Raw genomic sequence first — 26,870 nt, 5'->3', positions numbered from 1 at the left:
TCCAACTGCTTTTGGCCCAATATTTGTCTTCCTTGATAAACTGTGAGGTAAGCAGGCAGAAATTGCTTCCATGTGACAGATGAGGAGACTAAGGCTCGGGGTGGTTAGGTGACTAGGCCATGGGTGATACAGGGGTGCCTGGGATGACCCTCACTCTCCTTGGCCAACATGTAGATAGACGTAACACAGGAATTGGGGAGGAGGATAGAAAAGACAGTCCCACAATTCTCATCTCAAAATATTTAATTCTGTTTGAAAAGGATACATTCCCGGCTTCCCTCCCACGTCACTCCGGCCCACGAGCAGTGGCACACGCGCACGCACACACGCACATAAGGCCAATGGGCTACAGTCTGCTTCCGCCCTCTCCAGCTGGGAAGAAGGGGTTTTCTCCTTGCCTCCTTCCCCAACAAAGGTAAAGGAGAGAGGGGCCCGCTGGAATGCCAGCTCCCAGGGGAGGACAAAGAGCCCCACACACTCTATCACATCACATGCACTTAGAAAAATAAAACCAAGTGGTGTTCTGGCATCCCCAACACTGTAAGATAGCAATATCCACCTGGAAGTCATCTTTGCCATTTTCTAGAAAAATTTATTGCACTTAATTAACAGATGTTAAAGGAGCTCTGGGCTGGGGCTTTGCCAGGAAAACCAGGGGCTCTCAGCCCTTTGTTATGGGGAGCAGAGCTCCCAGGGCCCTGGATGGAGAGCTGCCCAGCACAAATGGGCCCACAGCAGGTCCCCTCACCAGGGTGATACTTACCCAGGGTCAAGGTTCACTGCTAGGTGCCTTCCCCAACCTTAGGACCCAGACAGGCAAACCCCTTCCTTTGGCCAAGGGCAAGAGTTACCAAGGTCCGCCACAAGGCTGCTGGCCATTGTGAAAGCTCTCTAAATATATATACTTCTATATCTAGATATACATTTATTATATGTATATTCTTGCAACATTCTAGCTCATTCATGATTTGTCTCTTCTGAGTTTGCAATGAGGCTGAAGACAGGGCGTTTAAGAAGGGACGGCGCTTCCCAGCCCACTGAGAACCCATAGAAAGCCATTTACGTTGGCGTCTCTAGCCTCCAGTGCTTTTTAGAGGATGTCAAAGATCTGAGCACAGGAGCTGGCTGTCAGCTCCAAGACGGAGAGGGCCCAGGAGGGAGTCAAAGAGACTCCCAATTCCACAATGGAAACTGAGTAGGCACCACCCTCTCCTCCTGCAAGGACTTGACGCTTAGGCCTGGGAAGGAGACACTTACCTGAGCACCCTTTCCCTCCAAATGTCAGCCTCTATGGATATCTCCTTCCTGTCCCTGCCAGGCTCCTGACTCAAAGGGGCTCTTCTAAAAGAGGCCAGCAGCCACACTCTTTCCAAACAAGCACTTTGGGAAGGAACCAGACACCCACTGCCTGGTGGAGGGGGAGGGGCACTGGACAGGCAGAAGGTGGGACAAAGAAGAGAGACATCAGGCCATCATCCCACCCGCTGGGGTCGGAAAGTGGACGCCATCCAGAGATTAAATGTCCATCCTTTACAAAAAAAAAACTGAAAAAATACAAACCATACACTTTCTGGCCAAAGAAAATGAAGAGCTTTTAAGCTGACAGCTCTTCTACCAATAAGAAAATGAGAAGTGCCCTCTTGGTGGGTGGCCAGACCAGAGGGAGAGTGCCCGGGCGGGCGAGCTGCCCAGGGCAGGACACTGACATGCCGGATGCAACTGCCCTGTTGTGGTTACAACAGAGTGAAAAGTGTGATCATGGTTTCCAGAGAACCACAAAGGAAAAGTCATGGGCCTGCAGGGAGGAGGCTGACCTCCCTTGGCCTCAGGGACCCTTGTCAAGTCCCCTGGAGAGGTGGGTATGCAGGTCCCTGGAGGGCCATGGCATTCCCCCGGGGTGTGGTCCACAGCCAGTGGATGGCTTCCCCTGCTCTTAACATCCGTTATGAAAAGTCTTTAGGGGTCAGTCAAGGCCCGGGACTTGGAGCCACCACTTTAAATAAAGCCAGTGGTGAACATGACAAAGTGGCCCGTCACCTCTGACCCCTCTTTACCACAGGCCGCCGCCCTGAGCATAAATACACCCATCTCCAGGTGCCCCAGCTGACCACAAGGAGCAGAGGGTTCCACAGATTTCCTCAGTTAATCTTCCGAGTGGAGCCAAAGGATGAGTCCAGCCAGACACGAGACAAAGGAGCAGCTGTGAGGTCGTGAAGCCACAGCTGAGAGGATCCTCCACACACCTCGGCCAGACTTGTGTGGGTGGCTCATGACTCCTGGGACCTGGGTCGAAGGGACTCTGGCCCGTAAAAATGTCCCAAGAGCCTGCTATTCCATAGAGCTGTGCTGCGACCAGGTGACCAGATGTCCTGCCTGGCGGACGCCCTCCAGGCCGCTCGCACGGGGGTGGATCCTGAAGCAAGAACCAGGAAGCCCTCTTCTGCTTCTCAGGGAAGGCGATGGGGCCTAACCCACACAGGAGAGCAGAGCAAGAAAGAACTGGAGCTTCTCGGGAGACATGCCCAGCTCTCCACCTGCCGAGTGAGGGGCCGTGGAGGTGGGTTTCCTGAACACCACATGGAAGGTGCACCCTGGCTCCAGGAAGTTAAACCACTAGACGAGGAGGCTTTTCCTTGTAAATCCAAGATCCAAGGTTGGTCACTGGGTGAAAAGAAACAGCAGGCCCAGAGGCCCAGTCGGGTGGGTCAAACAAGACTTAGGCGGCCTCCACAAGTGACCTGGAGAAGAGGACATGTACGTGGCGAGCAGGGCCCTGAGACCATCGCCCTGGGAGTGTCTCCCCCACAGCGGATGGAAAGCAGAGAGAGCCCCTCGCCAGGGCCTCCTCCAGGCTTCCAGGCCTCAGAGCCACAGAGAAAAGGGGTCGGGTGCACTTCTGCTGCAGGCCCAGATCCAAACCCAGCCCAGGATGTGCGGAGACCCCGCTGCTGGGCCCGGCACCCACGCGGACACTCAGAGGAGCTGGTGTGTCTTTCTACCTCCGAGGAAGATGGGAATGGATGTTTCTCTCTAGGACTTTCTGGGGAGGGAGAGGCGGAAGACAGACATACCCTGCCTGGAAGTGCACCCTGCTACCTGAGAAGATAGAAGGGCAACAGCTATCAGGACTCCTTCTGCAGATAGGCCTGGACGGCCCAGGCTGGAGACAGAGACAGGCAGGGAAGCCTGGGTGCCCTTGGAAAGAAGAGCCGTGCTCTTCCAGTCCAACTGGGACAGCCAAGGACAGAGACTAAGGCTGACTCTCCGCTGATTCTCTCGCGTCCCACCGGGGAGCAGGCTGGCCCCCAGGAAGTCGCCGCGCTAGCCGTGTGATAATGAAGCTTGAACGTGAAGGCTCCTGGAGTAGGGGCCCCGCCAGGTGCCCACGATGGGTCCTCAGTCTCCACGTGAGGGTGGGTTCAGGGGCCGCAGGCAGAGGTCAGGGGCGAGGCAGCGCCGCCCGGGCGGGTGCGGGCTACAAGGGCCCGTACTTGGTCTCGTACTTGCACACGATGGCCTTACACTTGCCCACCTCCTTGCGCAACTCTGCCACCTCCGTCCGCAGGGCTGTGTTCTCCTTCTCCAGGAAGGCCGCCCGGATGGTGATCTGGTTCTCCTTCAGGCGCCGGGCGTCCCGGGACCGCTTGGCTGCCACGTTGTTCTTCTTGCGTCTCGTCCAGTACTTTTCATCCTGAGGGGAAGGGTCCTCCGTGGGTCTCCCCTCTCCCCGAGAAGGGAACCCCACCTTCCCCCTCCTGCCAGCACTCCACACCCCAGATTCCTCTTACAGCCCCTGTGGTGTGGCCAGAATGAGAGCTGGGACCCCAGGGAAGGAGCTGTGTGTGTCAAGGACACCGAGGGGCCGGCATTCCCCAGGGAGGTGGGAGGAGAAACCAAGTCCTCAGTAGGCTCTGCGTTGGGAGGAAGGGAGCTCACTCACTGTGGCCTGTTCGGACCTGCTCCTACATACAGCGCTGAATGTGCTCCTGCCTCAGTCAGGCTCTGGATGTGGCTAAGGGCCTGAACCCTGGGTCCAGCCCCCTGAGTTCAAATCTCGGTCCTGCCACTTTCTAGCTGTGGAACTGTGCAAATTCCTTAATCTGTCAATGTCTCAGGCCCTTCATCTTTACAACAGGGGACAATGACAGTAACTACCTCACAGAGTTGTCTGAGGATTAAATGAGTTAATGTGTACAAGGTGCTTGTAACATATCCTGGCCTGCAGTACAGACCACATAGAGGTTCACCATTTTCATTGTCATTATCATTAAAGCCCCAGAGACCTCTCAAGAGGCAGGTATAGTTATTCTCATTTTACAGATGAGGAACCTGAGGCCCAGCTAGGTCTGGGTGATTTGAACCCAAATCTACCTGACTCCAAAGCTTAGATGAAAAGTCCTAATGAGGTTCCCATGGAAGGGAATGGAAAAACTGCAAAATCCTCCTCTCCTTCCTCCCTACAGAACCAGCTCCTACAGAACCATCAGCCTGAAGGCTGCCTGCTCACCCCTGGGGACAGCAACATACAACTGTCTTTTGTCCCTCAAAGCGAGGGCTCATTCAACTCCAGTTTCTGTGACCCAGTGAGCTCTTGCCCGGAGGCTGGGTTGAAGCCAGGGAAGCGGCTGCACAGAGGAGCTACAGGGAGTCATGCTGGGGCCAAACGCCACCTGACTCCCTTTCTTTCTCTCAAATGCTGCAGCATGTGGCTCTACACTCTGAACTCACGCCTTTCTAAATGTGTCCATCAGGAGGGAGGGTCCTCCAGATACCAAAGTGACGAAGTGCAGCCCCTGGCTCCTGAACCAACGCTGTACCTTCACTCTTAACAGATGTACCAGGTTACCTTTTGTTCGTCAGGGACAAAGACCTTCTTGGCCTTTTTGATCATGGGCTGGGGCTTCAGGTCCTCCTCTGCAAACTTGTGCTTCCGAGGGTTGAACAGCTCTCCGCCTGGCACACTGGAGAGGACCAGGTCAGCAGGGTCGGGGTTGAAGTTCACATCTACCTCCACGCAGTTGGGGTCGATGGGACTGGGAGTCTCCCTTTCCTTTTCCAGGGAGGATTCTGAAAGACACAGAGGCAGGTGGTCCCGAAACAGCCTAGACTCACTGGACAGCGAAGACCCACGTCACATACCCAGACACCTGCTTGAATCTCAAGGCTGCACAAGCCACTGCCAGCTGGAGGGAATAAAAGCCACAAAAGCACCAGCCCCAAGCCAGAGTGGCATACGCGGTTCAACTCAACAATGTAAATGTGGGGAGAACACTTCCCTTTTAGGAACGAAACACTCAAAAGGAAACAGAGGCCCTGAAAAAAGACAGGATTTCCCAATTGTTTTTCTCCCCCTTAGAAATGTTAAGCAAAACGTTAAATCATTATATCCTCTTAACTTCCTGTGGTTTCAAGTTCTCAAGTATGAGAAACAGCTGAATCTCACCATGCACTATAATGGGTTAGGGACACAGACTGAATAACAAAAGGGCTCCCAGTTTTGGAATCCCTAAGGACAAACCAGTCCTGGGATCATTTAGTCTTATGACAGTTCTGAAAGGGAGGTGATTAACCTGATTTGACAGATGAGGAAACTAAGGCTCAGAACAAAGGCATGGTTTTCCCGGGGTCACACGGATGCTAAGTGACTGAAGTAGAATCTGAGTCTGGGTCTGGCTGACACTGAATCCCTGTTCTTCTCTGCCCTGCCTGGCTGTGGCTTGATAGTGGACACTGGGTAAAAGCAACTTTCAGAATTCAAAGATTATGTGTTACCAGAGATAAGTTATTAAAAAAAAAAAACTTTACCTTTGGCCTACTCATTCAGTGCTGATAGGAGTGCACAAAATAAGTATTCAGTCCACAGATACTCACCGAACAGCTACTATATGCCAGGGACTGTCCTGGCAAAGACACATCAGTGAATAAAACAGGTAAAAATCCTTGCCTCATGGAAGGTTATTCCAGTGGGGAAAGCTGACATTACACCAGGTAAATTAAAAATCTCTGTCTAAAAGTGAGAGGTGCCATGTGGATATTTGGGAGGAGAACATTTCAGAAAGAGGTAACACCAAGAGCACTGGCCTATGCACAGGCAAGCACTGGGATGCTGGAAGAACAGCACAGGAGGCTCATGTAGCTGGAGTGAAAGAAGGAGAGGGAAGAGTCACAGGACAGCCCAGAACAGAAAACATATGGCCTTTAATCCCAATAAAGCAGCAGTGCTCAATAAGGGACAGTTGTGTCCTGCAGGGACATCTGACCATGTTCAGATGGTGGATGTGTGCTACTGGCATCTAGCGGGTAGAAGCCAAGGATGCTGTTAAACATCCTATAACGCACAGGACAGTCCCTCTGCCAGCCCCAATCAAAAAATTATCTCATCTAAATATCAACAGTGCCACTAATTGTGACTTCTACCCTGAGATGAAAGAAGCCATTGGAGGGCTCTGGGCAGAGATGTGACATGATTAGGCTTAGGTTTTAACTGGATCACCCACGTAAACTCAATGTATCATTCTAGAGGGGGTTAATTACAAACAGGGCTGGATGTCAGAGGGGTGAAGACCAGGGTCCAAGGTGGTAACTGTAGGAATACTGGGGCCACCGAACTCTACACTTGCAAAACAAACAGCCAAGGTACCAACAGCTGACAACTAGAACTCCCATGCCCTGCTGGTGGAAGTACACATGGCTGTAGCCACTCTGTACACTATTTGCCAGTATCTGCTAAAGCTGACTGTGTGCATGTCCACTGACCCCGCCACTCTACTCCTTGGTAAATGCCCTACAGAAATGCACACAGATATTTACCAAAGACATAAACACAAATGTTCATGGCAGTGTTATGCACAACCCCAAGCTAGAAATACCTCAAATGTTCTTCAGCTGTAGAATGGATAAAGCCCGTCCTGCGGCGATACAATGAAATACCATTCGGCAACCAAAGTGAAAGAGTTGAGGAAAGAAGCTAGACACAAAAGAATACATACCGCTGATGTCTTCTCTACAGAAGGAACTGAAAAATTAAGAGGGGGAGCTCTACTTTCATTTCTACCATGTGTACAGTTCTTCAGTATAAATCTTACTTCACCTGTATTGTTTTCCTCTCTGTCACAGGAGTATTCCATCGGTATGTTCTGTAAATCTGTTTCGTTAGTTACTGGTGCCCACGTAATTTATATGTTACTATAAAGCTAGATATAGGAAGATATAAATGTGAGAGTATAAATGTAATTAACTTATAATTGTTAAAAACAAGTAAGAGGACATAATACACAGCTCCATTTACAGAACATTCAACTATAAGCAAAATGAATCTTTGGTGATGGAAATGAGGTAGTGATTACCTCTGGATAATCTGACTGAGCAGGGTCACAGGCACTGCTGGGAAACCAACAGTGTTCTCTATCCTGATGTGGGTGGAAGTTACATGGGTGGGTTCATTCTGTGAAGATTCATCGGGTGGTACACCTATGATATGGGCACTTCCAGATGCCATACTTCCTTATAAAGGTTTACTTAAAAACAAAATTAGTAATAACCTATAATAAGAATATATATATATATACACATATATATGTATAACTGAATCACTATGCTGTACACCAGAAGCTAACACAACATTGTAAAGCTAACACTACATTTCAATTAAAAAAAAAATACCAAAATCAAAGGTTGAATGCCACAAAGGTGGTCTAAGGTATGAGAGGAGGGCCCGTTTCCAGCTCTGCCCCCTACGTGCACATGGAACCAGCCTTGCAGGACAACCTGACAAACACAAAAAACGAGCTGCCTTCTAACAAGAATTTGGCTGGAATCAGCTGAAGCCTCTTGATCTGAACGATTTACAGGAAAGAAATGAAGGGCAGAGGAACATGTTAAAAGGGACTTAAGAGTCAGAAAAATCTAGCATGGACAAATTCTATAGGACAAATGGTTTCCTCAACAAATAAACTGCAAAGAAATAAAAAGGAGAGGGGAACCAAGAGATTACGAGAGATATAAGAGACAGAACTAAAGCAACGTGTAGGTCTTGTTTGGCTCCTGACTCAAGTGAACCGTAAAACAATAACATTGATGAGACCACTTTTTGGAAATTTGAAAGCTGATGGCTTTACCATCGATTTCAGATGTAAATCTGGTATTTTTGTTCTGTTTTTTTAAGAGTCTGTATAGTTTACATATACACTGAAATATTTATGGATCAAATGCTATAATACCCAGCATTTGATGGAAAATAATCAGGTGAGGGGAATGGAGGAGGTTACAGAAAATAAGATTGGTTATGAGTTAAGAACTGCGGACATTGAGTGATGGTTACATACAGGTACATTACAGGAGCCCTTTACTTTTGTATTTGAACATTTTTCCATAATGAAAAGCAAAAAGACCACAAGAATTCCTTGGGTACAGGTTCCACACCAGCTCCTGGGGTCTTGCCCGGGAGCCATGAGCCTGAACACCTCCAACTGAGCCCGCAGAAAGCTTTGCAGAGCCTGGAAGTGGGGGCCATGCCTCCTCTGGTGGGTTCATGCCCAGGGGGCCAGAAAACCAACCAACCAATCCCCAGAGATAGAACAGAAAAAGGACAAGAGGATGAAGGAGGAATCCCAAAGATGGTATTTGTCCTGGCAACGGAAATGCCTTCTTGGTGCCAGTGCCTAAGCAGTACCTGGCTACAGAGTCAGACATCCTGGGTTCAAGGGCTGACTCCAATACCTACCAGCTGTGTGACCGTGGGCAAGTTACTTAGTTTCTCAGTTTCCTCACCTACAAAATGGGGATAATAGTATCAACATCATAAGGTTCTTGTGAGGACTACATGTCAATGCCTGGCACAGAGTAAGTGCTAAATAAATGTTAGCTGGTATTAGTATTATAATGATAACCTGTGGCGAAGTGCACGCTGGGGTAAGGAGCAGCGCTGAGGAAATGCGGAATGGGATTTCTATCTTGCAAGCCTCCGTTGGGAGGGCTCACTCCACTGTGCTGACCATCTGCAGCAACCCAGCACCAGAAAGGCTCTGACCGAGTTGTTGTGACTGCTATTTTTATCTCCAGCCTCAGGGGACTGTGCTGAAGGGTGGGGGCAGAGCGTTTCTCCCCACTACAGGCCCACTGGGACCTGCCCTGAGGGAAGAGCTCACCAGGGGTGTGGACACAAGCAGCCCTTAGTGGGGAGTGGATTTCCTTGGAGGGGCAGGTGGCCCTGCCCAAAGCCCTGTCACCCACCTGTGCTGGACACAGTTTCCGAGGGATGAAAGACAGCAGTGGAAGAAGATGGTGGGGATGCCGTGGAAGAGCTGGCTGACTCCTTCCCTTCAAGCTCAGCCACAGGCAGCAGCAGGTTCTGGGCCAGGTGGGTGGGGCTGGCGGGGATGCCGTTCTCCAGCAGGAACTCGTCCAGGTCCATGTACTCCAGGTGGAAAGACTCGCCATCATACGGGATGGTCTTGTCCCAGATGGGTGGCATCAGGGAGGCTGACACAGCCATGGTGCTGGCTGCTGCGGCCTCATCTTCCTCCAGCTTTTCCTTCCCCTTTTCCTTATCTGCAGACACAAAATCTGTGATGAGACACCACACAAGAGGGTGACTTGATCCCAGGGGGTGAGCAGTGAGCCTCACAGGGTGGACCCACCTCTCTGAGTCCTGCTCCATCCATGCATTTCAAGAGCCCACTTTATTCTCCACTTACAAGCTGGGGCTTGAACCAGGCCCTTTTAGAGATGGTCTCCTTTAGAGATGGCAGCATGCCCTCATCCATGCCTGGGCTTCCCAGGATGCTCACCACAAGCTCTGAGGCCTGATATGGTCCCAGGGTTAATTCAGAATGGGCTGTGGGAGGGGGCAGGATATAGCTCAGTGGTAGAGTGCCTGCTTAGCACTGGGTTCAATCCCCAGTACCTCCATCAAAAATAAATAAACCTAATTATCTCCCCACCACCACCAAAAAAAGAATGGGTGTGGGATTAGCGTCTGCCATAAAGGCTACAGGGAGGAAATGGAGTTTAGGGAAAGGATGATTTTATGTTCTCCTCTCCTGTCCTGTCCTGTCCCCTCCAGCTGTACTTCTCCACAGCAACCCAGCCCAGGGCTTGGATCCCAGCTTTGGCGCCCACTGCAGTGATGTGTGACTTTAGACCTCTCCAGCCTCAGTGTCCTTCACTGTAAATAAGGATAAAGCTGCCTCTGGTGAACACTAGAGGTAACATCTGAAAATGTCTCGTAGAGCTCAGGGCACACAGCAGGCATTCATTATTACTGTGAGCTCATTCAGGACAGGGACTGTGTCATTCATTTCTAGATCTCAGTGGGCCATGGGAAAACGTGTATATCGAATGAAGAAGGTTAGGTTTGTAAACAGACTCCCTTCAGGTTTATTAAATAGAGGGCCGGGAGCTGTCTTTTCAGGACCTTTTTCAGAGCAACCATTTCAAGAGACCTGGATCCCTGAATAAGCAAAGAAGACTGAAGGCAGGTTTTCTGGGAAAAAGGAGTGGGGTGGAGCTGAAGAAGAAAGCTTGCTCCCCTTCAAAGCAAAACTAATCAATCAGTGGGGGCCGGATCCTACCTAACTGTCTCAGTCAAAAAGTTAGGCACGTGGATATCCAAGAAAGGGCAAATTAAGAAAAAAAAAAAAAAAAGACAAGAGAGAAATCTGACAAGGTTGGAAGGAAATCAAAGTGACAGGGTGGCTAATCAGAGAAGTGGGAGATAAAATCATGACAAGCTCATAACAGGTTTTCAAATTGAGGGAGACAACTTTGAACTCTGGATTCTGAAATGGAAGAGAGAAATCAAATATGATTATGTTGGAAATTATCCAGTCATGCATGGACTTCTACACCACAGACAGCCAAAAAGCAGCCTTTTGGTCCAATAAAAATGGACACACCCAGTGAGTTAAGATGGAGGTTTTGACAAACAGAATTTGGTCATACCTTCTAATATGAATTAATTTGAATTCTTGCAACTGCCTTCTGTACCAGGCTTTGGTTTAAAACCAAATGGGAAGTAAGAAAGCCAAGCTTTGGTGGGCTGAGTGGGCCAGATGGCCTCCCTGTTCTCCTCCCCTGAGATCTTGACTCTACATTCTGTTCAGAAATGACTGTGGTCCATGTTGGGTGGGGTCATGGGGATAAAAGGAAGCAGGAGAGGGGAGAAAAACAGCCATACTGAAAGACGAGGAAAAGTTAGTTGCCTGAGCAATTAAGGATAATTTTTAATCAGCATTTTATAAGATGGGGTTTTAAAAATTATAAGAGACCATAAAGGACTACATCCATCACTCTCAGATCACAGGGACTGACATCAGTAGTTGCCAGTGATACAGTAAAGAGCATGTAAGGCCTAGCTATGTGATCTTTTAGAGACACCTTCATCTCTCTGAGCCTCAGCTTTTCTCATCTGAGAAGTGGGGATAATACTCTATAGGACGGCTGAGGAAGACTAAATAAAATAAGATTATATCAAAATGCTTTGTGAGCATTCTGTAGACACAAGGTGGAATGACTGTTATGGATGGTTATTATTTGGTAATCCTGAACACGAACCAACAGATGTGTACACCTGTCCTGGCAGCTTTTCTCAGCCCCAGATTTGGAACAAAGTATTAACTTTAAAAACAAACAAAAGGGTCTATGCACATGATGTCCTGAAGCAGGAGAGAGCCGGCCCTCACCTGATGTGCTAAACCTATTTATAACCCAACAGCGACAGCCATAGGGATGGGAGCCTCAGAACACATCCAGGAAAGGAAGAGAAATGGCATTTTTAAAAAGAAAATTAATTCTCCAAGACAGGTAATTCACAGAAGGCCCATTCCTTCCCAAATCTACACCAGTGGTTCTTGGAAATTCAAATCTCTCAGATTGAAAGCATACTTTAGGGCACCTAAAACCCCACTATAGGTGGCACTCCTGCTGCTCCCTGAACTTCACGTTCCCAGGCCAAAAAACAAGGCCAAACCTGCTTTCCACAGAGGCCCCAGGGACCTTTGTGGCCTAGGAATCAAGCCAAAGCCTAGACCTGCCACCGCGGCCCCAAAGTCTAGGGTCAGCCCCAAACAACCAGGTGACAGGCCTCAGTGGCCTCATTCTGACCCTCATTCCTCTACCTGCCTCATCCCAATCTCTCCCTGATAAGGCGCCTCTCATCTCTTCTCCTGATACCCCTCCCCCAACTCAGCAGCAGCCCTGAAACTCATTTCCAGAAAATCTCCAGTGAGAACCTATTAAGTGGGGATACTCACACGCAGGGATGAAGATAGGTCCTGCTCCCCGGAGCGGGGCAGGCCATATACAAAGACAATTCGCTACTGTATATCAGGGCATCGCAAACTTTAGTGGACTTTGGAATCAAGGAGATGGGGGTGGGATACTCCTTAAGATGCAGATTCCTGTCCCAGGAGCCGCAGAAGGGTCGTTGAAGGGGCCTAGGAATCAGCATTTCAAAACAAACATCCCAAGTGATTCTGATGCAGGCGTCCCCAGAGAAGGCGCCCTGGAGCGTCATTTAAGTGGCTGCTGCGACCCTCATGAGCCTCCTCAGTATCCCCTACATGTCGCGCGCTCCGGGTCGCCCCAAAGAATCTTCTCATCGCGACCCCCACCCTACCCTCTCCCTCCTGACCCTTCCCCGCCAACCCCCATCTGACCCAGCCTCTCTCAACTAGCCCCCGACCTTCTCTTCCCAACCCCTTTGCCTCGCCCTCCAAGCCCCTCGTTATCCCTGGCCCCATCCCCCTCCTCTGGACCACTACACCCTGACCTCCGACCTCCCCGGCCCCGCCCTCAAGAGGCCCCGCCCTTGCAGAAACCCCGCCCCCAGACAAGCGCGGACCCCCTCCCCTCACCGAGGCGCGCCTCTCGCGGGGGGTTCTCCATCAGCTTCTTCAAGACCAGAGGGAAGGAGCCCGGCAGGCCCCTTTCCCCAGCTGCGCGACCCGGTCCCGGGCCTGGCCCCGCCTGCGGCTCTACAGGCGGCTTCTTTCCGCCGCCCGCGTCGGACATCGTGCCCCGCGCTCTGCTCGCGCGCCTCGCCTCCCCCGCCCGCCCCCCGAGATGGGACTGAGCCGTGCGACCCGCCGCAGCTGCCGACACGGGCAGCTACTGCGCAGGCGCCCAGCGGCTCCCCCACCTCCCTCCATCCTTACCCCGCCTGCGGACAGGCTCTGGAATATTAATTATTCATTAGGCCAAGCCAGCTTCCCCGGATTGCAGTTTAGGATTGGCCCGCTATGCGAGAGGGGCAGGCGCAGCCTTCCGGGTCGCGATTGGTTAGGCCGCCAGGGTAAACGAGACACGTGCGGGGCCAGGTGAGGAGCAAGGCGGGAGGCCCCGCCCCGTCCGCCTCCGTGTCACCTGATTGGCGTCTGCTGGACTCTGGGTCAGAGGCCCTTTTCCGCGAAAGCCCGTTTCCCTCTACCCGTGGTTTCACCCTCGGCTCCTTCTTCATTACTCCGACCCTCCTCTCGGACCACCATAACTGCTCTCCCCTCCCTTGTATCCCAATCTCCCCACCTTCCAGACGAGCGACTGAAGGGAGGCGGGGCTGGGAGGGGCCCGGCTGGCGGGAGGAACCTATAAGAGAGCCCACTGGGGCCGCGCGGCCGACCCCCCTTGTGTCACGTGCAGCCGCAGCAGAGCCTAGTCGCTCCGGGATGGGGAGTGGGGTGGCTCAGAGCAGCCAATGGGGGGCGGGGCGGGGGCGGGGCTAGGGCGGTGCACGAGGCGCAGCACGTGCGGGCTGCGGCGCGGAGGGGAGGGGCAGGCTTTTTTGTTCCCAGGACTATGCTCAGGGTCGTGGGACAGAACTCAGCCCTCACCCCGCCTACTCCGCAAACCAGAGGTTGACTGAGGGCAGGGCCACGTCGGAGACCAGCCCTCTTGTATGGATGGCCCGAGCAGGCTTGGCCGCTGCTGAAAGGGTGTCAGGTTCTCCACTGATCCTGGGTTTCTAGTGCAGGCGTGGTAGCCAGGTAAACAGTAGCGTGGAGTAAGCATTCTTGAGGCCTAGAGTGGAGAGAAAGGGCCCAGCCCTGAGCCAGAGCTGGAGCTCAGGCTTCCGTCCTCCCGCTTACTAGCTTGTGACCTTGGGAAAGTCCAGTTGGTTCACTTAAGCCTGTTTCCTCATCTATAAAATTTAGGAGTTGGGCTAGATAATCTCTAAAATCCCAAACAGCTCTGAAATTCTGTTCCTCTCTAGTGAGACAGGGTGGAGTGGGGGCAGAGCACAGCCATTCAAGGAATGCTACAGCAATTAACATCAAAATGGTGAAAGATTCCACCCCCAGTAGGCCTTGAGGCTCAAGATGGTGGGAGATTTAACTTCTAGTAGATCTTGAGCCTCATTAGACGCTCATTGTAATATATTAACGTGGTAAACAACACGCCCACGGGCACCTTAGCCGTCCCAGGACTAGCCACAAAAGGTCAAAGAGTGGGAAATGGCCAACTTCCTGGGAATCCCAGCCCCTTCCGCAGGCTACTTAGACTGGCCCTTCAACTTATTAGCATATGAAGCCACCAAGCCCATAAAAACCAGCAATATGGTGCCTCGTGGCTGCGCTCTCTCCCTCTCTCTCTCTCTCTCCCCCTTGCTCTTCGGAGATGGCTTGCACTCTGTCTATGGAATGTGTGCCTACTTTTAATCTGAGCACCCAACCCCCGCACCTCATGGCCTTTCTCTTGCCTTTCAGTGTATCTCTCTTTACTCAACTGTGTCTCGCTCTTGAATTCCTTCCTGCGCGAAGCCAAGGACCCACACTTGGCGGGGCACGTCTCAGGGGCTGAACCGAGACCTGGGACATGGCCCTCCTCATGCCCCACATCTATTTTCCTGCATCATATCTTTGGCACCTAACGTGGGGCATTTACATAAAGAAACGGGACTCAAAGGTCATACTCTTGATCCGCCTATTGGGCTATGGCTCCCCTTTCTTCGGAGGGTGGCAGGGGGTTTCTCCCGCGCTGTGCAGATTCAAGAAGCCCTTTAGGTGGCGGCTGACGCTGCCTGCAGGATCTGGCAGAGAGCACCTCTCTAGCTGTGAAGGAGCCCACCGAGCCCAAGGATTTCTCCCCTCGATCTTTTCTCATTCTCTCCTCTATCGCGCTATCTTCCGAACTGGAAAAGATCCACCAAGGAAACCACTCGGACATCCAAACGAAGACCATGTGACAAGTAATTGGCAACCTAACTGGGTGGGATTCCCCTCCGTGTTTCCTTGAGCCCGATTCCCTTTCCCTGCACGGCCTTGATCCAGTTCCAGGACGCCGGAACTGCGAAAGGGGGCCCAAATTAGGGGACTCCAGGAGTTCCCCTTTGAAAATTTGTGGCCCTGCCCTCCCCGAGTTCTCGGGGCGCACGGCCTCACTGCATCCGTAGGTGGGAGTTGCGGGCAGGCACTTCCCTTGCAGATCGCGGTTTCTAGCACCCCTTGGTGGGGTCGCAGGTTGTAGCATCCCTCGGTGGGGTCGCACGTTTTAGTACCTCTGAGACGGAGTTGCAGGCGGGCACCTCCTCAGTGGGCCTAAGGATTTCTAGTCTAGGAAGCATTGTGGCTATAGCATTACAGTTTTGTCCTAGATTTTTACCTTTTGAAGCTATTTTGTTTCCCTTTCGCTAAAGGTAATTGGCTTAGTTGACTTAGGACCTAGGTCCCCGTCCCTCTAAAAGATTTAGACCTTGGGACACTAGTCACATTTTCTCCCACTGGCCCTTGTTCCTTCCCTTAACCAGTCCAAAGGAGCACCTCAGGCTCACGGACAGGACATCCTAACCAAGATGGGGACAACTACAAGTATCTCAATGGAGTCCCCATTAGGATGCATATTATTAAACTGGGAAAAGTTTAAACAGGATAGTTTAAAGAAAAAGGAGTTAATTTTTCTTTGTAATACTGCATGGCCCCTATACAAACTAGGAGACAAAGAGGTCTGGCCAAAGAATGGGTCATTAAATTACAATACCATCTTACAGCTAGACCTGTTTTGTAAAAGGAGGTAAACAGGGAAGTCTCATACTTCCAAATGTTTCTGGCCCTATCCCAAGACCTAGGTCTAGGGAATCCTGCTGGGTATGCCTGGCTCCTGTGCCCTTCAAAGCGTCTCCCCCAACAGGAGCTCGATGTTTTAGATGACTCTTTATGGGTCCACCTCCCTGAGACCCACAGCCAGGAGCTTTTACCTCCCTCGACTCTGAGGGGGGATAATCTTCCCAGTTATCTACCCCTAAGGCCCCTTCTGGGCAGCTAGGGAACCCCAGACCCCTATTAATCAGCTCATAGATCTGGCATTTAAAGTATTTAACAATAGAGACAAGGTTGAAGAGGCAAAAAGGATTCAGGGACAACAGCAAAAGGCACAATTCCTAGCGGCAGCCTTAATCTCTGCACCACCTCAGGGTTACCCTCCACAAAGGCCCATGGCAAGAACAGGATCCAGGAAGCCTGGATCAGAGCCACAGCCTTGCCAAAAAGGGACCTGTTTTAAGTGCAGCCAGGAGGGCCACTGGAAGAATGAATGCCCTATGTTTAAAAAAGGTTCATGGGGACCCTGCCCGATATGCAAACGAAAAGGCCACTGGAAATGGGACTGCCGCCAGCCCTGAAGGGGGCTTGGGGCTCCCAAACCAATGATGGCTGAGGTAATTGAAGACCGATGGGGCCCAAGGCCCTCCCTGGCTCCCATAGGACATTTGGTCATTTCTCTGGAGGAGCCTCGGGTAACCCGTGACGTGGCAAGCAGAAAAGTTTTTTTTTTTATTAGATACAGCAGTTGCCTACTCTGCTGACTGATTTCCCTGGACCCTTGTCCTTCTAATACTGTGAAGTAACGGGGATTGATAGCCCGAAACCAAGTGATTCACGTCCTCCCTTAGCTGCCTGCTAGAAAATTTTACCTTTGCACATCAGTTTCTGCTCATGCCTGAATGCCCCATCCCCTTGTTGGGAAGGGGTTTACTCACTAAATTCCAGACAGTAATACAATTTGGAGACCCTCATCAAGAAGGCATCCACCAAGAAAAACTCTTGGCCTTGGGAACCCACCTCAATACTAAACCAGGGGGGCTCTCCCTTCCACCTCATATTGTTTCTCAAGTAAACTCTGTTGTCTGGGACACAGAGGTCCCAGGCAAGGCTACTAATGTGCCCCCAGTTCAGATCTCCTTAAAGCCAAGTGCTGATTATGCATGGAGGAGACAATATCCCTTGAGGCCCAAGGCCCAACAAGGTATCCAGCCTTTAATAACCAAGTTTTTAAAGTACGGCTGTTACGATCCTGCCAATCTCCATGTAATACTCCCATGTTGCCCGTAAGAAAGCAAAATGGAGAATACTGGTTTGTTCAAGATCTAAGGACACTTAATGAGGCAGTGGTCCCTATTCATTCTATAGTCCCTAATCCCTATACTTTATTGACCCAGGTCCCAGAAAATGCAATCTGGTTCACAGTACTAGACCTAAAGGATGCTTTCTTTTGTATTCCTCTGCATCCAGACTCACCCTTATTCACTCCTGTGTGGAGACTATTGAACAAGTTTACTGTAGCCAGCCAGATCTCAGGGATGAGCCCCTGTCAATCCCTATGCAGGATGGTTTACTGATGGAAGCAGCTTTATGCATAACGAAACAAGGAGAGCTGGTTACGCTACAGCAAACCTACAAACAGTCATTGAGTCTGGAGCTCTGCCCTCCCAGACTTCTGCCCAAAAGGCTGAACTGATTGCTTTAGTCAGAGCACTCTAGTTAAGAAAAGGTTTAAGAATCAATATCTATACTGATGGATTCCTAGTGTTACATGCCCATGCTGCCATATGGAAAGAAAGAGGACTGCTCACAGCCAAGGGGTCCCCTATCAAACACCAGGTAGAAATTCTGAAACTCCTAGAAGCAGTCCAGCTTTCGAAAGAGGTTGCAGTCATACACTGCAGGGGACACCCAAAGAGTGATTCTTCCCTTATAAAGGGAAACATCCTCTCAGACAAGGCGCCAAAGTTGCAGTCAGAGAACAGCCAGTCTTACAAGCTGCAGTTCTCCTACCTGAGGACCAGCCTCTCCCAACGGTGCCGTCCTGTACACCTGAAGAGGTTGAATGGCCTAAACACGGGGCTAGAAAAGAATCTCTTGGGGTACTGACAAAAGATAATAAGCTTCTCATTCCTAGGGACAAACAATGGAAAATAATTAAGCATCTCCATTAGTCCACCGACCTAGGCGGGACTCCATGCTCAGACTAATTTCTCAAGTGTTCCTAGGCAAGGGATTGTCCCAAATTGTTAAGGAAGTCACTAGGGCCTGTGAACTTGGTGCCGCAATGACCCAGGGAGTCACCCTATACCCCTACCCTTACTCTGGCCCACACAACATCGGGGAACTTATCCAGAGGAAGACTGGCAAATGGACTTTACCCAGATGCCCTCTTGTAAGGGATGGAAATACCTGTTGGTAATCATAGACACCTTTACAGGATGGGTAGAAGCTTTCCCCACCAGAGCAGAAAGAACAGTAGAAGTGTCAGGTTTTCTGCTCAAAGAAATAATCCCGCCGTTTGGGCTACCAAAAAGCTTACAGAGTGATAATGGACCCTCCTTCACTGCCAAAATGACTCAACAGGTTTCCTCAGCTCTAGGTATTAACTATCGCCTCCACTCTTCCTGGAGGCCCCAATCCTCAGGCAAGGTGGAAAAAGCAAATCACATTCTAAAGAGAACACTTACAAAGCTATACCTGGAGATTTCAGAAACCTGGGTCCCCCTCCTGCCTATAGCCCTTCCAAGAACAAGAACGGCCCCTAAGGGAATTTTAAAACTTAGCCCATTTGAAATGATGGATGGAGGCCCTTTTTAACTGCAGATTTCCTGTTTGACAAGGAACTCAGATTAGTTTCCCACATTGTTAGCTTAAGTCAAGTTCAAAAGGCTCTCCGAGACTATGGAAACAAAGTGTTGCCCTTTCCCACAGAGGAAAAGTTTGACGTCCCTGTCCAATCAGGGGACTCTGTCTTACTAAAAACTTGGAAGGAGGGGTCCCCTGAAGACCAGCTGCAACCAAAATGGAAGGGACCATATCAGGTGCTACTGAGCACCCCAACTGCCGTTAAGCTACGAGGAATTGGTAGTTGGGTACATCTGTCCAGAATAAAGCCTGTAATTTATAAGCCCCAACAGGAGCCAGGAGAGACCTACACTTGCGAGGCAATGCAAGACCTCAGGTGCCTGTTTAAGAAAAACAAATGATATCCTGTAGCGGTGATTACAAATGTTTAACCATGCCTTTTAAGTCTTTTTGTCATTACAGACTGTCAGACTGCCAGACTGCTGTTACAAAGGTGCTTCATCTTTAAGAGAATTCATCAAAAGTCAATGAAAACAGTGGGTTACAGCAGCCCCACATCAGATGATGGCTGTGCAACAATTCCAGCCCATACTCTCAGTCCTTGGATGCAAAAGCAAAAGGCTGTCCTGCCCCTGGGGCTCCTAGATTAGGCATTCAGAGATTTTTACTCCCTGATAGGCAGGGTCAACGCCCCTACTCAGCCTGGAAGCAGTTTCAGAAGACAACCTTCGCCCCTCTGCAACCCCATAAGACTATGGGAGTAAAATCTCTGAGGGGGGAATGAGACTGGATGGAAGGGGGCAGAGCACAGCCATTCAAGGAATGCTACAACAATTAACATCAAAATGGTGAGAGATTCAACCCCCAGTAGGCCTTGAGGCTCAAGATGGTGGGAGATTTAACTTCTAGTAGATCTTGAGCCTCATTAGACGCTCATTGTAATATATTAACGTGGTAAACAACACGCCCACGGGCACCTTGGCAGTCCCAGGACTAGCCACAAAAGGTCAAAGAGTGGGAAATGGCCAACTTCCTGGGAATCCCAGCCCCTTCCGCAGGCTACTTAGACTGGCCCTTCCACTTATTAGCATATGAAGCCACCAAGCCCATAAATACCAGCAACATGGTGCCTCATGGCTGCGCTCTCTCCCTCTCTCTCTCTCCCCCTTGTTCTTCGGAGATGGCCTGCACTCTGTCTATGGAATGTGTGCCTACTTTTAATCTGAGCACCCAACCCCCGCACCTCATGGCCTTTCTCTTGCCTTTCAGTGTATCTCTTTACTCAACTGTGGCTCGCTCTTGAATTCCTTCCTGCGCGAAGCCAAGGACCCACACTTGGCGGGGCACGTCTCAGGGGCTGAACCGAGACCTGGGACACGGCCCTCCTCATGCTCCACATCTGTTTTCCTGCATCACTAGGACCGTCCCTCTTTTCTCCTGGGGAAAAAAATAAAACTCCTTTACACAGGGTACCCATTACACATTTTGTGGGAGAACTACCTCTTCTCAAAAATACAAATAGTCTCCTAGGAGTTCCTCATGAAACACAAAATGCAAAACGTGAGGCGGGTACACAAATTTGGAGATGTTTTAGGAAGCTGCCCTAAACAGCACCCAGAACTTTGTATCTCTTTCTCTGCCTTGAACCCAAACAATACTCAGCTCTCCCTGCCTGAGAGGACAGGGACTTTGGCTTGTTTATCCCAAATCCCGCCAGTGACTCCAGCCTTCCAAGAGCAGGGCTAGGGGAATGGCAGAGTGCAGTCCTTGGTTGGTGGGGTGGGTGTGTGACTGCAACACCCAGCTAGCTGAAAGTTGTCAGGGTGATACAATCACAATTTGGCTGGGAGTTGAGGGGGGAAAAAGACGTTGGGCCCCTGAACATCCTGGAAAGCAAGAGGTTTGAAGAAACTCTGGGTGGTGGTGGAGGCAGGGTGATGGAGTCTGTCTCCAAAATTGAAGTTCTCACTGCCGCATTCATTAGGTTTCAGTCATTTCTGACTCTGATACCTCCAGCCAATTGCTTCATTTCTCCAGGCCTCTTCCTGATACGTCAGATGGAGATAGGGCAGGATTTACCTCTCCATCCCGGGCTCCCGTGAGCCAGTTTGTGTAAACTGTACAATTGCAAACCTGCAACAAACAGTTTTTATAGCATTACTAACACTGATGGGCACAAATCTGTGGCTTGGTGTGTCCATTATGCAGAGGCAGGCATGGTGCCCATGGCACTGTCTAGTAAGTGAAAGTACTAAATTGTGTACAGGACTTCTGTTATGTTGCTGAGTTGTTAGTGGGGATTCTGTATGTGGCTAAACTAAGATAACTTTAGGGTAAACTGACCTAGAGGTTTTTAGAAACAAATTTCAAAGGATAGTCCAAGGAAATTGATTAAAACAATGTATGAAGTTTTGTTTTTGTTTTGTTTTTTAATGGCTAGTTTGGCTATGGAAAGACTTACTGGGATCAGAGTTAGGGAGGAAGGTACAGCCCAGTGATAGAATGCATGCCTAGCATGCATGAGGTCCTAGGTTCAATACCTAGTACCTCCATTAAAAACAAAATAAATAAACCTAGTTACACCCCCCCCAAAAAAAACAAAGAGGTAAGTGTTTATTTTCATGGCTAATGTGGCATCATTGAAGGGAAAAAAATTCTCAAGATACTAGAGTAGGACTTACAGTAAAATAACAGTGGGAAGTTATAACATTTGTTTATGACAAAGGTGGTAATGTACTAAGAGGGAGTGAATATTTAGATTTTTTTTTTTTGAGCTACAGTTATCCAGAAGGGATTATTCGTCCTCCACTTACCACCCAGCCTGGAGCAACTAATCTAACAGGCAAGTGTCACTGGTGAGAAGCTCAGTGAGCAGGTTAGGGCTTTAAAACTTAGTTTTAATTAAGTTCTCTGTTCATGTACTGACACTCCCCAAATGAGTTTTTTCCCCTGAATAACCACAGGGTAAATGGTATGTCCCAAACAGCACAGGAACATTATAAACATGTTCTCTCTCGTGCTTACTTGCAAGCTGGGAGGTCACTACATTGCTGACTGGCAGTATTCAGCAGCACCACCCTGGAGGCAGGCGCCATTATGTCCTTGTCTTCCTTCTCCAGCTGACCCGAGGAGCGCCCCAGCATCCTCTCTCTGCCTCTGTCTCCTGTCAGTAAAGTGGGAATAACAGCACAGACTTGCCCTCTCTCTTAGTGGAGGAATGAATGTTGTGAGAAGTGGTTAGCTAATTTCCATAGTGTTTGTGAGCCCAGCAAGGAATTAACTCTATTAAAAGACCATGTTAGTACATGGTTAAGACGTTAAAGCTGTGGAGTGGTACCTCAGTACTCTCTAGTAATAGAGTTTCAATGCAGCAACTTCTTGAGGGAAGAGTGGTCCTCGGGGCAGCAGTGACTTTGCGGTGTGGGATCAGGCCTTGGGTAGAGTCTCTTCTCAGTGGCTGGCCAGCAACTTGGCCTTGGGCAAGTGACTTCTGCTCTCTAAGCCTCAGTTATTTTTCTCTTGGAAACAGAAACGGACATGCTTACCTCATAGGGAGGTTATGAGGACGACGTGTGGGAAGCAACGTCCAGTGGCGGCCCAAACAGTGTATAGCACGGGGTGGGTGGGCGGGCCTCCGCCCTTCCCTGTGCTCGGGGTGTGTAGGGCCGGGGGGGAGAATTATTCTGGGTGAGGGGACAAGGCTGTGGGTGGGGTGGTTCTAGAGTCTAAGCTACAGCAGAGAGGGGATGTGCCATGTTCATTTTCCAGAGCTGGACTGCCTTTCAATTCTACCCTTTAAGCTAAACTTGCTAACAAACCCAAGTTAAAAATTTAATTCAGTTGAGCATGTGCAGAACAAAAGCCCTTCATGAAGCCATTATACCAGTTTGGATTATTTAAACTTGAAGTTTAGAGGAGCTAAAACTGCAGCATGGGAGCCTTTGGCCACATAGTCAGCATCTAGCAGGACATCACCCCTGTGCCTTCTGACTCACGGCAAAATGTGACATGAGCCTGGTGTCCGTAAGAGCAGGACGGTGAGAAGGCTTCTACTGAGATCTGACAGAGCTCAGTTATCTGTGTGTTTCATGATACCAAATGCAGGAGAGCACCAAGCTTTGTTCAGGGTAGTAACTCAGTAAATATTTGTTGGCTCACTTTGTTGCTGGTATTAGTAGGAGGGTTAACAAAACCTTTCTGAGCCAAGTCATATACATTTGGAACGTGATTAACATTAAGTAACGGTCATTGTGTTTGAATCACCATCAAACCTGGAATAACGAGCGTGAGCCATCCTTATGGCAAGTCCCCCACCCGGCCTTGCCAACAGCCGCCTCCTTTTGAGCCCACGTACCTGTGGCTGCATAGTTCTGGGCTGTGGTTTCTACCTTGGTCTCAGTGTGTTCTAGGGGCGAAGCGGTGGTTGGAGGCTTGCCCATCTCTTCAGTACTCTCAAGAGTACTAGTTTCCCGTTTGGATTGTGTTTTGTCCACTCCTCGGGTAAGGATTAGGGATGGGGAGCAGCCCCAAGAGTGCCAATTCCAGAGAAAAGCCTTCACCTCCAGCCTCTGCTGCGTCTCAACAGCCACTTCCCGACAGCTAAGGGTCCTCCAGTGGAAGCCATGTTGGTGCAGTGTAGGGTGTGTCTGGACCTGGAACATCTAGGTCTGAATCCTGCTTTGACTAATTCTTTTGTGACCTTGGGCAAGTTACTACTTAACCTCTCTGAGCCTGAGTAAAGGAGTCAATTCAGGCACACTGCTGAGAACAGCACTTAGAGCATAGCAAGTGCTCAACTGAGGTTCTCTTTTCCTACAGTTCCCTATTGGGTTGTACTGGGAACACCCCATTCCTCCCAACCTGCCACTTCCCCAAGAATAGTGGGGGTGGGTGGACCTTGCAGGCAGGAAGCTGACAGCCTTACTCTTTGTGACCTTCAAGGCCATACAGGCTCACCCCCTTATGGATCTCTCCAACCTCACCTCTTCCTTCTCTCCCACTTATTCACCTCCTGCAGCCACAGTGGCCTTTTATTCCTCAGACATGTGTCTTCTCTGCCCCAAGACAGGACCTTTGCAGGTGTTGTTCCCTCAGCCTGAAAGTTCTTGGTGTAGCTGACTCTTCCTGAATCTCCAGGCCTCGGCTCAGATGTCACCCACTGGGAGGGGCTGGCCCCAACCCTCCCGGTAGCTGATAGTCCGTCTCTCCCCACTGGAATGCAAACAGCAGGCAAGCTGGGCAGTGTTTGTCTCGCTTGCTCACCGCTGCACCACAAGTGGAGCAAGCACTCAATGTGATGAATGTTTGCATGACTGGAGAGGTCCTACCCAGAGACCAGGGGTGGGGGTGAGGGGGTCCTGTGGGTGGGATGGAGCTGGGTTGGAGCCCCTCGACAACTGTGAGGCCTTCCCATCTCTGAGCATCATTGTCCTCATCTGAAGAACAGATACCTCCTTGCAGAGCCATTTCACAGCTGGTGATGTAAAAGCACTTAGCATAGATCCCAGAACACACCTGATACCCCTCAAACAACAACAAAAATCAAACAGTGAGAATGGATTTCTCACGCTTCTCTGAGTGGTGGTTGGGAAAGGGTGGGGTGGCAGGTAGAGAGGAAGGCCGACCCCCGGAGGCGGGAGTGAAGAAGAGGCTGACCGCATACTGGCCCCAAGGGTAGCCCGTTTCTGTGGGTGCATTTCCTCACCACTTGGGAGGTGGTAGTGAGGATTAGAGCCTACGCATGAGGACATAGAGGCTCCTCCCCTCTTCTTCCCTGAAAGCCAACTTCAGGATTTCTCAGGTTTGCTCTGGTTCCCTCAGGCTCCGGGTAGGGGTAACTACATGGACCTTTACTGAGGCCTGGCCCAGGACAGCCCAGGCAGCTCTGAGTCCTTCCTCTTGCCCGTTCACTTCAGCCCCCTAAGAGGAGGATACCCAGACCCTGGCCTCTGCCCAGCCAGTCCCACTGAGATCTGGCCTGTGTCCTGTTTGGTACGGTGCTGATGGCACCCTGCCCCTAGGAGGCTCAGCACATGTTTCCAAGAAGACAGCCCTGTGTGTGCTCCCACAAACTGGCACCATCCACTTCTTTCAAGGAGAATATACGTGGGAAGGAGGGTGGAAAGAAGGGAGTGAGGGTCAGACTGAAAATGTGATGTCCATGGAAGGAGCATAACTCCAGGCCTAGCTGCTCTTTGCCTTTCACAGAGAACAGCATGGCACTTCCCAGTTTGCAAACACTTTCACATAGGATAGCCCATTGGGTCCTGGCATCCAGTCTGTGAAGTAAATGTTCTTTTTACCTTTTCAGAGATTGGGGATGGAGAGAGGCATGTCAAGGGTACCCTGCTGGTGGGGTACCCGAGGTGGGGACCCTGCCTGCCCAGCTCAAAGTGGGGGCCTTATTCAACCTCTGGTGTGCTTTCATGCTACATGGTTCCCTGAAAAGGAGACCTGAATGACCAAAGTTGGCAGAAAGATGAGGAGCTGGCCTCTGAGCATAGCCAAGATCCCCCAGAGTGAGGGAAGGACAGAGTGTAAGGAGCTAACAGTACTGTTTAGAGAAGCAGGGTCTTTCCAGAAGCTGGAGAAGAAAGAGAGAGTGAGTAGTCTGGAACAGAATTGCCTCTTGGAAGAGGGTCCTCAGGAGAGAGGGCAGGCATGGAAACAGGAAGAATAGTTCTCAGGGATCAGAGTCCAGAGACAGAGGGGAAACTGAGTCAGAGCTTGGGACACAGACCCACTCTCCCGCTGGACATCGATTTCACTGTCCACAACGAAAAGCTGGTCCAATGGGTGGCCGAGAATGAGGCTGGGAGAGTGGGGAGTCTGTAAACAGGTCTCCGGCGCCCACAGAGAAAGCCATGCCCCTCACACCAAAGAGGACGATGAGCAGTGCTGAGGGGCAGCCCCAGGGCGTGCTGAGACCTAGCTCGGCACCTCTGTTGTCCTCCTCTTGGGAGGGCCGAAGCCAGGGTGTGGAACACAGGGAGAGAAGCTGCTTTGCAAAGAACTTGTAAACTACAGTTGACCCTTGAATAACACAGGTTTGAACTGCGCAGGTCCGCTTAATATGCAGATTTTTTCACTAAATACGTTCAGTACTACCCCATCTGCGGCTGGTTGAAGCTGAGGATGTGGCACCGGGGATCCAGGAAGGTGACTGTAAAGTCAGAGGCGTATTTTTGACTACATGGGGTTCTGCGCCCCTAACTCCTGTGTTGTCCAACGGTCAACTGTACTTGCCACGAGCCTGCTGGAAATTCTAGTTCTGATGGAGTGTGTACTCTCTTCCCCAAGGCATATTGCTTTTCAGGTGGTACATCCATTTTTGTGAAAGATTTGGAGAATCTGGGAGCTTTAGAAAGTGATGATGGCAAATTGGGGCAGTAATGAGAGGTCTTTGCGGGGTGCACCTACCCCCTTGACTCTTCAACCCTCATCCCCTCATTTTTCCACCCATTGGCATCTGTCAGTCCCATGGGGCCTCATGCTTCTGACCCTCAGTGAGACACCACGTAGAGAAGTGAAAGGAGGTGGCCTGAGACTCTGGTCCATTCCCCTTAGGCCAGCCTAGCTGTACCAGACCAGCTGTCTTCAGTCCGTTTCCCAGCTCTTAGCAAAGCTCTGCCTGAGACACTGGGTGAGTCCCCTCAGTGCTGGGCCCCAACTTTGCCATCCACAGTGAACAATGGGGACTTTCCAGCTGTCGCAGGGCTCTGGGGACCAGCTGGGAGCCAGAGGCCAACGGCTGTTGCCACACTTCAAAGGCCTTGTTACCCTGGGCTGAGGAGCAGGGCCCTGAGTTGCTTCCAAGAACCCTTCCCTGCCCTGCTGGGAGCTGTCCCTGTGGACCTGCTGGCAGCCCAGCTGCTCCCTGTGCCTGCGCTGGGCCACGTGGGCCACCCTACCCTCCCTGGGTGCCTGGACCGACCGAGAAGGGAGCCCTCTACCTCTAGCTTTTGGAAGGACTTCCAGCCTCACACACCCACATGGCATGTTCAGACAGAGCAAACGAAAGTCAGCTGTGGCCCA

General features: G+C 50.6%; 1 protein-coding gene across 2 annotated transcripts in view; it reads right to left on the bottom strand.

Annotated features, from left to right (window-relative positions):
• Positions 1 to 225: 225 nt before the first annotated feature.
• The window catches only part of TEF (TEF transcription factor, PAR bZIP family member), a 28,044-nt gene continuing 1,399 nt past the window's right edge, over positions 226 to 26,870 (bottom strand). Inside the window, exons 1-4 of one of the 2 annotated variants that reach the window (XM_006207123.4) lie at positions 12,855 to 13,576; positions 9,232 to 9,549; positions 4,847 to 5,067; positions 226 to 3,691 (exon numbers count right to left, since the gene is read on the bottom strand). In XM_006207123.4, the coding sequence (XP_006207185.1) occupies positions 3,476 to 3,691; positions 4,847 to 5,067; positions 9,232 to 9,549; positions 12,855 to 13,011 (912 nt within the window). In that variant the 5' untranslated portion in view covers positions 13,012 to 13,576 and the 3' untranslated portion in view covers positions 226 to 3,475. Of the gene's footprint in view, positions 3,692 to 4,846; positions 5,068 to 9,231; positions 9,550 to 12,854; positions 13,577 to 26,870 lie in introns of those variants that run through there. The other variant, XM_006207124.4, reaches the window with a different exon arrangement.

The sequence above is a fragment of the Vicugna pacos genome, chromosome 12, assembly GCF_048564905.1.
Source record: "Vicugna pacos chromosome 12, VicPac4, whole genome shotgun sequence".
NCBI classification, from domain to species: Eukaryota; Metazoa; Chordata; class Mammalia; order Artiodactyla; family Camelidae; genus Vicugna; species Vicugna pacos.
The sequence above is the reverse complement of the archived record's forward strand: the minus strand, read 5'-3'. Positions and strand labels throughout refer to the sequence as shown.